At 37.3% G+C, this 14,756-nt stretch overlaps 2 protein-coding genes across 5 annotated transcripts in view; one reads left to right on the top strand and one right to left on the bottom strand.

Annotated features, from left to right (window-relative positions):
- Positions 1-14,756, bottom strand: part of LOC128873916 (fasciclin-1) — a 452,986-nt gene that overhangs the window by 92,843 nt on the left and 345,387 nt on the right. For all 4 annotated transcript variants that reach the window (XM_054117922.1, XM_054117924.1, XM_054117923.1 and 1 more), the window contains exons 4-6: positions 10,252-10,382; positions 7,376-7,472; positions 117-282 (exon numbers count right to left, since the gene is read on the bottom strand). In XM_054117922.1, coding sequence (XP_053973897.1) covers positions 117-282; positions 7,376-7,472; positions 10,252-10,382 — 394 coding nt within the window. The remainder of the gene's footprint in view (positions 1-116; positions 283-7,375; positions 7,473-10,251; positions 10,383-14,756) is intronic.
- The window catches only part of LOC128873917 (origin recognition complex subunit 3), a 112,036-nt gene that overhangs the window by 58,112 nt on the left and 39,168 nt on the right, over positions 1-14,756 (top strand). The gene's annotated exons all lie outside the window — the stretch shown is intronic.

Genomic DNA, 14,756 nt, shown 5'->3' with positions numbered 1-14,756 from the left:
TTTAAATATTCGTTTTGTAGAAGAATGCCTATAGGGATGGCATTATTATCGCTAAAATAAATTTTTTAGCGACAAATAGTCAATATTTATTTATTTATTGTTTAAACGAGGCTTACCTTTGTCGTGTTCCTTGCGGAAGCTAATGGTGACCTTGACATTGTCCGTGAACGCAAGAGTCTCGTAGGGTACATTGTCAGGTGTGGGTGCTGTGAAGAGGACGTGGTTAGGAATCACGTGACCGTCGATTACCACGCGATCAACCTTTTCTGGCCTCGGGGTTGGCTGCAAAAGAAAAATAAAGAAGATTACAATTTTTATTCATAAATATTGTTGAGTTTCGGCATAACGAAATAACGAGAACTTTAATAAATAACAATTAACTTTACAATAGAAACGTGTACAATAGAAATGTAATTAAATGTAGCTTCAAATCAAGCTCCGCTCCATTAAGGGGGGAGTCTGGTCCAGTTAATGTATTTTTCTAATGCATATAATTTCCAGATATAATTAATTTTTGTTATTGAAACTTTTTTTACATATAAAAGGACGTTCAAAGAAGAAAATTTAACAGTGTAGATTTAATTTGAATGTATACATATATAGATATAGTAGTCGCAAGGAAAGGATTCGGTGAAAACAGTGGGATACGTGGAGCTCTGGGAAAACATCTGATGGGTAAAATCAGAAAATCCTTTCTTTAGTAGGTACGTAAAATGCGTATGAACCTCAATTTGCAAAAAAAAATTGTTAATTGCAAAAATGGCGGCAAAAAACATGAAAATGAACGATACATGTCGGCCGTTATTTTGCAATAACTTTATGCTATACTAATAATTCATTAAGAGTCGAGGTTTATGAGCATATAAACTTAATTACCTTCAATTTAAGCGTTGAATCAAGTGAATCGGATAAAAATTCGATGAGCTATGCGAGCTATGTAAAACAAGTTTCAATAACAAAAATTAATTATATCCGGAAATTATATGCATTAGAAAAATACATTAGCTGGACCAGACTCGCCCCTTAACCAAATACAGCAATCCCCGGATAACTGAAAGGATATCCGACCTTGACAGTGTCAGTAATCCGGGGAAAGGTCGAGTTTTTGTTCCAGAACTCCACCTCTAATTTCCTTCTTGTTTCTGATATTGACCTGATGTTATTGAGAACCTATTTGTCCATCAAGTCCGCTAACTATGCAAGTATCGAGTAACGCAAACTTCCGATCAACTCGTAACTCCATGAACTGTAGACTCTATGGATTCCTAGCTGTAGGGGTTGCCAATCGAAGTTTAGCAATTGTACGGGTTCCCGCCTGAAAGAATTCCTTTCGACTGCGCTTAATCCTGGATTGTCCATTGAACGGTTTCTCAACTGTTTCACGACTTGCTTCGGAAGTGTTCCATTTTTCATTTTCTTTTGTTTTGATTACACATTATACGGGTTCCGTTCGTACAAGTTCTGATTTAAAGGAATTCTCTGGTAAATTTTTCTACGCTTCAGCTGTAGCATTCCTCAGTATTGAGGCCAGCATTATTATTAACCGAGGGTAATCGCTTCGCTGAATTATATAGTTGAATATTTCAGGAAGAATGTAACAATAAGAAAAATTGTGTAAGATAAACGATTACACAAACAACGAGTGGCTGACCTGCAAAGCAATCTCATTTATCATTAACCCTCTATGAATTCATGTAACTTTCAGGTCACAGGCTAATATATCAAACATTTTTCCAAATAATTTCAATTTTTTCACGAGATAACAAATACGTCGTAAGTATATATGAAAAAAAACTGAAAGAAGAAAAAGTGATACTGTTTTTTATGTTCAATGTAACCAGGTAGATAAATCTTTCGTACTTATACTCTTTTCTGAGAAATGAAGGTGACCTTCAGTTTTTTAAATGGAATGGCATATTTTTTATACAAAAATATGGTAGAGTATCGAATTCTAAATAAAAAAGTGACCTTTATTAGCCTTAAACCTCATAGGTAACGAGTCATTTCATTTTATTACTTGAAAATTTTCTTAACGTAATATGAAGATGGAGATTCAATCTTGTTACAGATTTCCGCAGGACAGCGATGTGTACAAGCATGGAGCTCCTGATGAAGTGCTAGATGACAGGGATGATGTTTTTCTTTAGGAAGAATTCGTAGTACACTTGTTTCAATCCCCATCTTGATATTACGTTAACACTTTATCTACCAGGCTATTTAGAAACAGTCTTTAATTTAAAAAGAATTTTCTACAGTAGCATATGCCAATCTAGGCTGACAATAATTCCTCCATACTGTTACTGGGAACGCTGAAAGCCATGTCTGTTTACAAACATTGATTACTGTAAGTAGACAACCACCAACACAGTAAATAAATTCAAAAAGCTAAATACTGGAATTAAAAAGCCTATAAATAGGCTCCCGGTAAACAAAGTGTTAAGAACATTTTCAAGTGATAAAGTGAAATTACTCGATATCTATGAGGTTTAGGGTTAATAAAGGTCAATACTTTTTTATTTAGGATTCGATGCTCTATCATATTTTTGTACAAAAAATATACCATTCCATTTAAAAAACTGAAGGTCGCCTTCATTTCTCAGAAAATAGTACAAATACAAAAGATCTATATACCTGGTTACAATGCACATAAACAACAGTATCACTTTTTTCTCTTTCATTTTTTTGTCATATGTACCATTTACAAGAAAAATGCTGGCTAGTAATAGCCTGAACACCCTGTATAATATCATGAATGGTTGCCAGCACCATCAACCTGAAATATTAGATCATATGCGTCACAAGTTACCTGCAAAAGAAATTCGGCTCACAGAGGGTTAAACAAGGGTCGATGATTTTTCGAGACCGAAAATCCACTCTTCATAGACGACAATATTTAATGAACGCAACCGTATGAGTTATTACGACCCATTAATTACCCGCAGTTTCCGGCCTTCTTCCTCCAACCTTTTCATCCCCCTGTTGAAACTAGCGTAGATTACCTCGCGAATATTCGCCATGGCCACGATACAAACAGGGTCCATGTAAACGGCCCCATAATACGGTGTAATCGGGTAAAACCGCGGATGCGAACGGCGACGTCAAAGACGCACCGTAAGGGCGCAAGTTCGACGTTACTTATCCGAGGGTAACGAAAGCAACCAGCCGTCTAAGGGCACGAAATAACCATCCCCTTGTGTTCGTCGACTCATTGGACTGATGATTACACGCTCCTCGTTACCGTTGCGCCCCGAGTAAAGGTTGTTACGCTACCACCTCCCCTTCACCCTCGTAAAGGATGAGCTCGCCATGAGCGATTGATTTCCGATTCGTGATAAGGCACACGGAGGACGTCGGTGCACGCGATTTGTATTAACGGCCGGCGTTGTTACAACGGTCTCGCGCGACAAAGATAAAGCATGTCGTCCGTTTCCCGTGATCGGGATTTTGAGCCTGGAGATGGAAGGTTCTCGTTACCCTAGGATTTTACGGGGTGTGCAGAGTAAATCGCAATAAACGATGCAGTCGAGGCTTGATAATCCCGAGTGGAAGCAACTTTGCATTCAAATTTTGTCGCATTGGGACTCTTCGACCAATTGATCGATGGAGATTCTTAGTTAGTAACTTTTTCTTGACGTGGAATGAGCTGATAGAAGGTGTGCCGAGGGTCACATGGAAATTACTTGGTGGATTAAACTGTCTTCTTCGTGACTGACCTCAGTTGACCTTGGAAAGCTTCGTACCGTAGCTTGCTCCAGCCTTTATATACATTCATTTTTTTCCTTCATTTCTGAGATCGTGTATTATGAAATCGTTACTGATCATCTAACATAAACAGACTTCTATAGACGCACTCCTTTATAAATGACCTTAGTTGACCTTCAAAAATTTCATATTGTATCTTGCACCTCTTCATATCGTAGCTCCATTTTCTTTTTCACGTTTTAAAATACACCACGTGTCGTTGTGTATTTTAAAACGTTACCATCTTCCATTATGTTTACTTTCCACTTTCACGTTCCATTTTCATTGCTACGAACACATTTCAAGGTTCATCCAACACAGTCATCCCTCAAACTATTTCAACCAACATCCTTCCGTCGTCCAAACAGCATCGATCCCGTCAAACCGAAGGGCACGATTACCCAGGACGAGGCTGGTGCTTCAAGGTTGAAATTCGACAACTTGGCAAGTCTGAAGGGGCAACAATGGTCTCGAAGTGCGCGGTAATTAACTATCGGCCCGCGCATTCTATTTGCCCTGTATTCGCGAGCAAATGGACGGGAAAAGGGGTGGGCCGGAGGGGGAGATAAGGGATGAAAGAAGTTTATTCCTTCGGCGCAGGCAATTTCCTCGCGGCGTGGAAACCGGGTAAAAACAGGAGGAACGAAATCGTTTCGTCGGTAGCTACGTTACGTGATTACATCTTACATGATATCGTGAATAATTCCGCGATGCTGGGAGGCACGTACGGCTCGCGGCCCTGCATCCGGAATTAGTTGAAAGAAAGAATCCGTTGGAGCGTTGCAGGGGAGGGGGGTTGGGTAAAGTAAAGTCTAGACGATGCTAGAAAATACCTGAGCGCCGCCCGGAAACTCGAACAAAAAGGAAGATTAATATTACCATTAAGCCCAAGAGTTTCTATAACGCAGAAATGTGGGACGGTCTGGAGGTGGGGGCTGAGGATTCATGCTCTCGAAGGTATAATCGGACGAGAAGCAAAATGGAGAAAATAAACGACGTTGAGATTTCGTACGACGTAAGATACGTATTGCTGTTTGCACGGAGGATTCAATTGCCTCGGGTTATCTCTGGATAGTGGATGTACGAGGAGCAGAAAGGGACAGAGACTCAGGAATAGGATGACAAAAAGGAATGGAGGGGGATAGGAACATGAGAAGTCATGGCCTCTGGCTTCGCGCATTTTTAAGCCAGTTTGAGACCCGATCAGATCGCGTTCGCAGTTCGCGTTTAGAATTTAGAATGTATTCTTCGTGGTTGGCGTTAAATAATCTTGTATCATAGACATTCTTTTTAGGCATTGTTTCCTTTGTGACTGTGGTGCTCTTGAAGGATTTTGTACTATTAAGTGAACCAGAAAATAATGTCGTTTTTGCAATTTTAAATACTTGTTTATCGTTCATCAGCTCATTGATTTTTATCGATCTGGCATTGGCAATTTGCACACTAGATGGTAAAAGGCTATTAATAACGGGAGCGATTATACAATTAATAATTAAAAATAGAAATTTATAAACAATTTGTTTGAATTCAATGTAAAAGAAACGACATTACTTTCCAGTCCACCTAATATAAACAGTCTTTTTCATGACTGACCTCAGTTGACCTTCGAAAACCTCGTACTGTAGCTTGCTCCTACCTTTACATACATTCATTTTTTCCCTTTATTTCTGAGATCGTGTATTATCAAATCGTTACTGATCATTAGACTGCGGATCTTTATGCATTTATAGGAAATTTAAATGTGCGAGAACCTACAAAATGCAAACAATGTGCATGAATATAAAAAAGATTGAAAGTAAAGTTCATGTTATAATATTTGCAGAATAAAATAAATTCCTATATAGCTTCAATTTTTCTAGGCACGTTTGCGAAGATTTTATTTTGCATAAAGATCCGCAGTCTACTGAAACAGACTTCTATAGGCACACTTCTTCATAAATGACCTTAGTTGACCTTCAAAAATTTCATAGTATAGCTTGCACCTCTTCATATCGTAGCTCCATATTCTTTCGCACGTTTTAAAATACACCACGTGTCGTTGTTCTAATGACTGACGGTGGCTTTCGCGAACGTCAGTTACTATACTTTTATAAACACAAGGGTTATTTTTATTCAGAAATGAACCAAGTAAAATCTTCACTCTACGATTATACAGGGTATCCCAGCATCGGTGGTACAACCGAAAAGGAGGTGATTCTATATGAAAAAACAAATCGAAAATAAGGGATACAATTTTTTCATTTGAGGTTTCGTTCTCGAGAAAATCGGTTTTGAATATTAAGCGAGCACGGGTGGGTACACTTGACTATGGCTTGGATAGATGGATCTCAATACAGACTTTAAATTCACTCTACATCCGTAGACAGAAATGAGTAATACATCACATCATCTTGATACTAATGATATGAGTATTACTTATAAGTGTCACATGCGTAAACATACATATGACTTGTATCGGGATTCATCCATCTAAACCATAGTTACGTGTACGTGTACTCGCTGAATATTCAAAACCAATTTTCTCGAGAATGAAACATCAAATGAACAAATTTTATTCTTTATTTTCGATTTGTTGTTTTATGTAGAATCACTCCCACCTCAATTGTACCACCGATGCTGGGACACCCTGTGTATTCCCTCTCAAACTCGTGATCTGTTTCTTCCAAAGGTATCAAGTGCTCGATAACATTTCCTTGTTCCGCGTTTTCCCCCATTGACTTTCCTTCGGAGCTTTCTCCATCGGAGCTTCGTTTTCTAAAAACACAAAAGCCATTCGCCAGCGGCGATTTCGCCCTCCGTTATTAATTCGACCCGTTCTTTCTTCCTGCTCCGCAGCCGTAATGGCCACATTGACGACCTTACATTCGAGCGAAGAAAGCAGCCCGGTTCCTTACGTCCCGGGCATTGAGGCATCGATGTCGTTCGGTTGGAAAAGCTCCGACGGCGAGCCACGGCGTCGAGTGCTTTTCGATACGGTTCGATCGCTCCCGACATGAACGGAACGAGCCTTTTCAGGCCCGAAACTCGATTCCGGTCTTCCCTTTTATAACAGTCCGGCAAGACGGTCTATGATCGAGGCACGAGCCCGTATCCGATATCTCGACGATGCAGCGTGACATTCTGACGCGAGCGTAACGGAGCTGCGAATAATTTCCGGTTTTCCACCGTGGAAAATTGTGCGCAATGCGTTGGAAGTCGTCGACTATCGTAAAATTTCTATTATATCGTTTATAAAGGAAGGTATTATGGGTGGATTTAATAATAATAATTTTAATTTTTAAAGGGGGACGCTATTTTTGTAACTATAGTAATTAGAAAGTGGATTGTTTTAGACTTCAAGAAACATTTATTTATAAATAAAATTGCAAGGTTTCAATTAGTATTATGCGCTATGGAAATTTATACTGTGAGAAATGAAAGGTTTAGTTCCATATGCTAAGTATCAAGAGGTGATTTAATGAGTGAGCGAGGTAACTCGAATTTTTGGTTCTCGAGTGAAATCGATCAGAATTTGTCGCCATCCATGACCGAGAGGAACGCATCGTCCTCGTCTGGATCTTTTGAAGGCTTCGCAACGGACGATATTAAGGTACTTTCGGGATGATCGATACGAGTAGGTTGCTAAGCAGCTTACCTTGAAACCCAACTCAACAGGGATAAGAAAGGTGTAACGTCCATCCGCCTTGAATACCTCCTCTTTCTTTTCCTTGACGACCCGCTGTCGGAAGGTCCTGCAACAAAATTTAAAGCGTTAATCGAATTTGCCACTTTCATTCATCACGCTTGCCTCTGTCAAGAGCCTCGTACACTACATTTGATCAATTCGAGCTTGATTCTTTCTTGATGTCGAAAAATGTAGGACCAATATATAAATACATATCATTATTAATTTATTTAATTATTATCAGGTGACCTCTCCTATATACAGGGCCGGCGTGACCTTTTGCGGTGCCGGGTTCAAAAATTTTGCGGGGCCTGAATTCACATTCAAATCCTACACTTACATTTTACAACGAGGAATTATTTATTTACAAATGCTATATATCTTGTATAAGATGAATATTAAATAATAATACTTTGATGATTTTTGTCACTCCTTTCAATTTAATCATCGCTACTGAAAAAATGTCTTGCATCTCAGAAAAAATTGCTTCCATTTGTTAATGGTATCATCAGTCTGTAAAAAGTTAATCAAAATCGATGCCTTTTAATTCAGTCATTTTCGTAGACCACGGGGCTTTTAAAACGCGGGGCCGGGTTCCGACGAATGCGGTGAACCTGCCTTGCGCCGGCCCTGCCTATATATGTACGTGCATTTTTTAAACTATTTTTAAATGTCGATCATGCTGATAGTCGACTACATATCAAATTTTCCAAAAATCTATAAACTACCATCGTGCGATGTTTCAAGCATCGAGTAAATTTATTCATAGTTTCGATGCTTTAGTTACTGTAAAGAAATAGCAAACAAAGTATTTTACAAATATCTAACGAATAACAAAATACAAAAATGTCCAGACCGCGTGAACCTCGAGAAAATGGAGTTTACTGCCGGATGTTATAAAGATGGCGTACCCTCGTGGGAATGTTATATTAAAAAATTGCTATGGAAGTATATTAAAGAAGTTCCTAAACCTCGATGCTTTACGTCGCGTCGGAACAACCGAGAACGGCGTTCGTTCGGGACAGTAAATGAAATGCAGCAAAGCTTAAAGAAGTTTTGGAGGAACGAAGCTAATTCACTCAAGTTTTACTTGCTCAGATGGCAAGCTCCACGGGCCGCCCGTGCCTTTAAACATCGATAAAGACTTGACAAAGTGAGCGTCGAAGTTCCCCGGGCACAACTACGGAAGTTGGTTCTATCTTCATCTTCCTGGGCGAACGTGACTGGACCTGGCGAGTAAATTTTACTTAGGAGTTACGAGAAGAAAAAACTGTTCCTGATAAGTATTAAGAAGTATCACGTAGCATTAGCGCCGACTGAATAAACGTAGACAGTTGTAGAAATTGCAACGAGCTGAGTGTACGGTACGCTCTCTTCGTTCCAATTTTTTTCTCTTTGATGGATGTTGCGAAGAAAAGCCCCGTTTACGTGAGAAGTACCGAAAACGTCTATCAAAAATATGAGAAATGAATTCAAGAATTCGTAAGCAACATCTCGTTTATTGTTGCTTTTACGAGAGAAACAAATATAACAAAAGTTATTGCAAGTTAAATTTAAAAATTGTTTAGTTCTGTACAATATTTCGATAGAATCGATAGTTACCGAAATATCGACTCAAAGCTCCCTGTTTACAGTCTACGAGGACAAGTGGCGCAAAACCATTTATCGTTACAGTTACAACAAAAACGTACATAATAAAAGTTACATGGAAAATGTTTTTGTTCCATGAAAATTTCCAATAGAATCGATATTGGCCGAGGTATCGAGCCTTGCGTTATTCGTTCACCGGCGCCCCAATTTGACGATTAGATTTGGAAATACCCTGTACAATAAAAATCCGTGACTCGAGATATGCCTCGCACTAGCTGATGGTAAAACAAAGACGCGATGTCTGACAATAGTTTTCTATAAACGCGCGCTTGTTTTGCTGAAGTTTTCGAATATGACGTGCAATCAAAGCGTGATTGTTTGTCAATGCGTGATTGTGTTCCGATCGGGATGGCTCGGTGGACAATGCAGTCGTGCAATCACTCGTTTCGAGGTACATTGAACAAGAAGACATTGTTAGAAAATAAGTGCCGCGTAATTGGTAACTGTGACGATATTATTAACAGGGCCTGGTTTGTTAAAAGATTCATTTGCAAAATATTGATATAGAATGCAACGTTTTATATGTATAGGTGCTATTGAAATTATATTTTTAAATAACTTCGAAAAGGAGGAGGTTACTCAATTCGAAATGTATATTTTTTTAACTGCCCGATTTACAGGGAAATTATTGTATTTGCTCCTAAAATGAAAAATCGATTTTTTAGCAGATCTTCATGTTTCAAGGTCATTGGAGTAATTTTAGTCTATTTTTAACAAACTTTTCGCGCGCGTGTGTGTGTGCGTATGTATGTACGTATGTAAACAAATTTTTCGTTAACGTTTTCTAAAAAACTAATAGCGAGATTAAAATCATCGATGATGCAATCGATGTGTATCAATCTAACTTAGAGCTGATTAGATTTTGTGCTAATTCGGTCCAGTAGTTTTTTAGTTTTTTTAAGAAAACCTAACTCAATAACGCAATCCAGATGGGAGAATATAAATTTATGAGCGAATAACTAAACGGACATAATATAATTTATATACATATATTGCTATTATTACATTTGTATGCATATGTATAACACATGTATATATATATATATATATATATATATATATATATATATATATATATATATGTACATACAAGGTGCTCCAAAAGTATGGAAACAGTCCAAATATTTCCAAAATGGAACATTTGTGAGAAAAATGGTTTAGAGAAATCGTTAATCGGGCCCAAAATTGTTGCTTACCGAACTCGGTGTGAACCCAAATCGAGGTTTTCGCTTTGGTTCAGGAATTCGAAGGCGTTTGGGCTGTAAATCGGTATTTCCGCGGAATTCGGGCGAACTGGCTCCAGAACTTCGTTTATTATGTGCAGAACCTGAAACAGAACACGAAAATACTCGTGTTATCATCGCATCATTCAATTACAATTCCTTGTGTTTTTTAAATAACAAACACAGATGCCAATGAAGCCCCAGAAATGTCGGTATCAATTTAAATAATGTTTGTTTCCGAAATATTTACACATTTCACGATGGGCTTCAACAGAAATCCCTATGGATGTCGTATCGATGTCGAATTCGCTCCAGTGGTGTTCATAATCTGATCAGGTGTACAGTTTCCAGTAACACGGGGTACAGTTCATGCTAATTGAATTCCTCGGTCTCGTGTGCAACGCGTTCAAATTTCCTACCGCATTTTCGCGATTCAACCAGCAATCGGGACGCGAATTTTTTCAGTCAAGCTTTGAAAAACTACACAGTTTACTCGGATTACAACCAGACACGCAAGCATCCTCGTGAATCGATCCGATACGTAAATTCCCTGGCACGGGCTAATTCGTTTGATAAACGAACTCGACGTTTTTCAATTAGGTTTGATTTTTGCCGGCTGGAAAAATAATCTCTTTGGCGATCCCAAATCCACGGGCCATGGCTTTGCCAAACTTTTTCGACATATTCCATTAACTCGCAATTTATCTGATAATAATTTTTGATAAACGTAAATGATGCTATTCCTCTTATTTTAAGGTATTTTACGAAAATCGAGGTATTCATTAAAATTGATTTTATTGAAATATTTTAGTAAAATCTTAAATTTAAGTGTCAAAGCACTTGGTATAATTATAACTTGTTATATTTATAATAATTTTTCTGAAAAGGAAAGAACTTTTTTCAGTATTTATTTGAATTTATATTATAAAGGGAATTATAAAAAAAAGTGTACATTGTTCCATCGCATTTCTCAACTTTTTGTTTTATGGAGTTCATCGATTTGTGCAATGAACGACTCATACACCCCCGCTCAGAAGTATGTGGACAGTTCCTTAATAGAAATAAATATCTAATCAAAGTTGTGAATCGATTGATATCAATTATAGCAATTATGTTTCGATATGTTTGTGTTGCATTAGCAAATATATTTTGTTAATAATTTTTTTAATATGACATTAAAACATAACATACATATGTATAACGTTAAAATTCCTTTCACCAAACTTGGATGCTATTAATTTCTTCGCTATATCCGAAGTAATATTATTTCATTTATTTTGTAATATTTTGCAAAAAATGTTTTTGATATATCGAACATTCTTTATGATCTTTTCTATCTAAACGATCCCATAGTTACTCTATAAAATTGAACATGGCATTCGAAACATTCAATATTATTAAATGTTGTTAAGTTAACACATCCAATATAGAATTTAATTAAAAAAATTGCGTAGTAATAATGTATGGTGTATATTAATTATTCATTGAAGGTAGTAAGTGTTCACATACAGTCAGTGTAATAAGTATTCGAACAGAAACCAATTCAAAATAAAGCTTCATGTATTTATTTTATTAACAAATTTTAGAGGAAGAAATAATTAACCAACATTCCTACTGTTACGTATACAGAAACTCGCTGTTTGTTTCCGAAATTCGCGTTCATCAATTTTATTTTATCTACCCTCCTGGAATTTGGAGCTCGGTCTCCCTGGAGTGCATCCTGCAGCTGCATACTCTTAACATCATCTTCGATTTGCGTTGCGTGGGAAGACTTCTTATCTACCCTTTCCCAGGGAACGCAGCTGCTCACCTCAGAGCCACGAAAATCCTAACCGTCAGATTTCCAAATATGGAAATCACCGACGGATCCCCACCAACATTTAGGGGTATATAAACCCACGATTTTCGTTGCTCGTGGGATTAGAACGATAGAGTTACGTAGAGTCACATCACGTCCATCGTTGCAGAGTGTGCTTTAGTGAGATCGGGCTTCAGTTTCCCTTTCGATGAAGTTAACCTTATAGATCCGCGAAGACGGTTTTCATCTATTACGGCATTTAGAATCACACCCGACCCCCGCATCGCCAGTGCGTTAACACAGTGCAACAATTAGGTAATTAAATTCAACGTTTACTACACACGACCGCGACAACACAACACTGCACATTTGTAACTTAATATAGTTATTCTGAATATATATTCTTTTGTGTAAATTCAAAGTTTCCTAAGTCAATTACTAAACTTTACGATATAACAAGCAATCCTAGCCCGTGTAACGATTCCACAACATAATAACTTTGCCGCTCGAGTTATTATTCAATTAAATTAATAAGTTGCGAGGCTTTATCCGCGACGCGTAGTATTCATCAACGATACGATTTAAGCTCAGTGTATTCAACCCGAATTCCCTAATTCAACCTATCCTGCGGTTACCCTTTACTGGGAGATACCGATTCCAGCTAGCTATCTGACTTCGCGCCAGAGTCGCTGCACTTTTTCCAACAACTTCACAATTGGAACCTTACCCTACGGTTACCCTTAACTGGGAGATACCGATTCCTGCAGCTATCTGACTTAACGTCCGAGGCGTCTGCATTTGTCTCCAATAACCAACAACCAAACACCCTAACCTACGGTTACCCTTTACTGGGAGATACCGATTCCTGCAACTATCTGACTTCACGTCAGAGTCGTCTGCATTGTCTAATCTATCCTCAGCCTTCGGCACCATTGATACACAATAATTAATCGTATTGGTTCAATTCTCAAATCTACCCCACTCGCTGGGCTCACACGCGCGTCGCTATCGCCCTGGCTCGTAACACTACATATTTTTAGAATAGAATTTGCGTAAATTAAATTATTAATTTTATTTTAAATTGGTTGCTGTACGAATACTTATTACACCGACTGTATTTATGAACGAAGGTGTATGTCTCTATTCTTGACACTGGAATGAAGTATCGCTCTGACCAAGTATCCCAGAACCTTCCATCTACAGGGAGTCCCAGTCTAAGTGATACGGAGCTCTAACTCCAAAACTATCGGCTGAATGGAAAATTTCAAATATGGAAATTGCATGGTAAAATAGAGCTCATGTTTCAGAGAGAAGCAATTTCTTTTAATTTTGTTATTTAACGAGATATGATGGTCAAGTTTCGTTTTTCAAATGGAACTATACAGGGTGTCTCACTCGATTTTGACATCTTGTTTGTCTCGGTATTGTTACTCGTAAAAAAAAATGTTTCAGCGGAGGCTTGAATGGTATCGAATGGAGCATATTCTGATGTTATTAGTTTTTCCGTGAATGGACGCGTAAAGGTCATATAAAGGTCAATTTTGTTTTTTTTTAAATGGAATGAGGTATCTTTTGATACATCAATCGATTCAGCTGGACAATCGTTATAAAAAGTACTATCTATGTAATGTTGAAAAATTAGTAGTTCATGAGATATTTCAATTTAAATAATTCTACAACACCATTACTGTTGTACTAAGACGTTAGCGTTTATTTACAGGACGTCATAGAGCGGCAGTAATAATGCCTTAAGAATTTAAATTATTTAAATTGAAATATCTCCTGAACTATTAATTTTTCGACATTACATGCAGTGGGTGTAGATTGTATTCGTACACCGATCAATTCACAAAAAACTTTTGTGCGAAATTGTAGTTTCTTAATTTATTTTTTTATAATCTAATACTTATTGCTTCAACATTTCTATCGATTAATTGTTTTTTTCTTGTTAATTTCGTAACTTACATAAATAGCTATTTTTTTTGTACTCTATCTATTTTAGAGATTTCCGAGAATATGTAAAATGTCATTGTTTATAAAAAATAAACAAAAAAAATTAATTAAAAAATTAATCAAGTAATCGCAAAAATCCATTGATATTCTTCAGATAATGTATCTAAATAGTGTGTACAAATTTCAGAGCAATCGGACCGCTCGTTTACTTTCTTTTGGGATTATCTTGAAACTATATTTTTCGAAATGGTACAACGTAAATCTTGTAAACTATCGGTCCGATTGCTCTAAAAGAGAGCTACTCTGAAGAGTAGCAATGGATTTTTGCGATTACTTGATTAGTTTTTTTTTTATTGACGATTTTTCTCGTGAAATTTCAGTGAAAAATAACAAAAAAAATTCTTCGGCTCGCCATAATTTTCTTAATGGTAACAAAAAATCTAATTGCTACTCTCTTCCGACAAACTCCAGAAATAATCTAATATTTTTTTTTTCTTTTTCACACGCAACCTAAAGAATATAATGATGGTACAGCCCACGCGCGTTTCGTACCGAAGGCCTTCACCAAAATTTTCGAATCGCCGCCATTTTTTTTTTTCTTATCTCAAACAATTTTTCATGTGTTCATTAAACCGTTCTTTAGTATGTGTCAAAACATAAAAATATTTTTTTCTACACTTTCGCATTTATGAATTTTGTAAGAATAGTACCCATCTGGCGAGCGCTC

This window comes from Hylaeus volcanicus, chromosome 3, assembly GCF_026283585.1.
Source record: "Hylaeus volcanicus isolate JK05 chromosome 3, UHH_iyHylVolc1.0_haploid, whole genome shotgun sequence".
Lineage (NCBI taxonomy): Eukaryota > Metazoa > Arthropoda > Insecta > Hymenoptera > Colletidae > Hylaeus > Hylaeus volcanicus.
The sequence above is the reverse complement of the archived record's forward strand: the minus strand, read 5'-3'. Positions and strand labels throughout refer to the sequence as shown.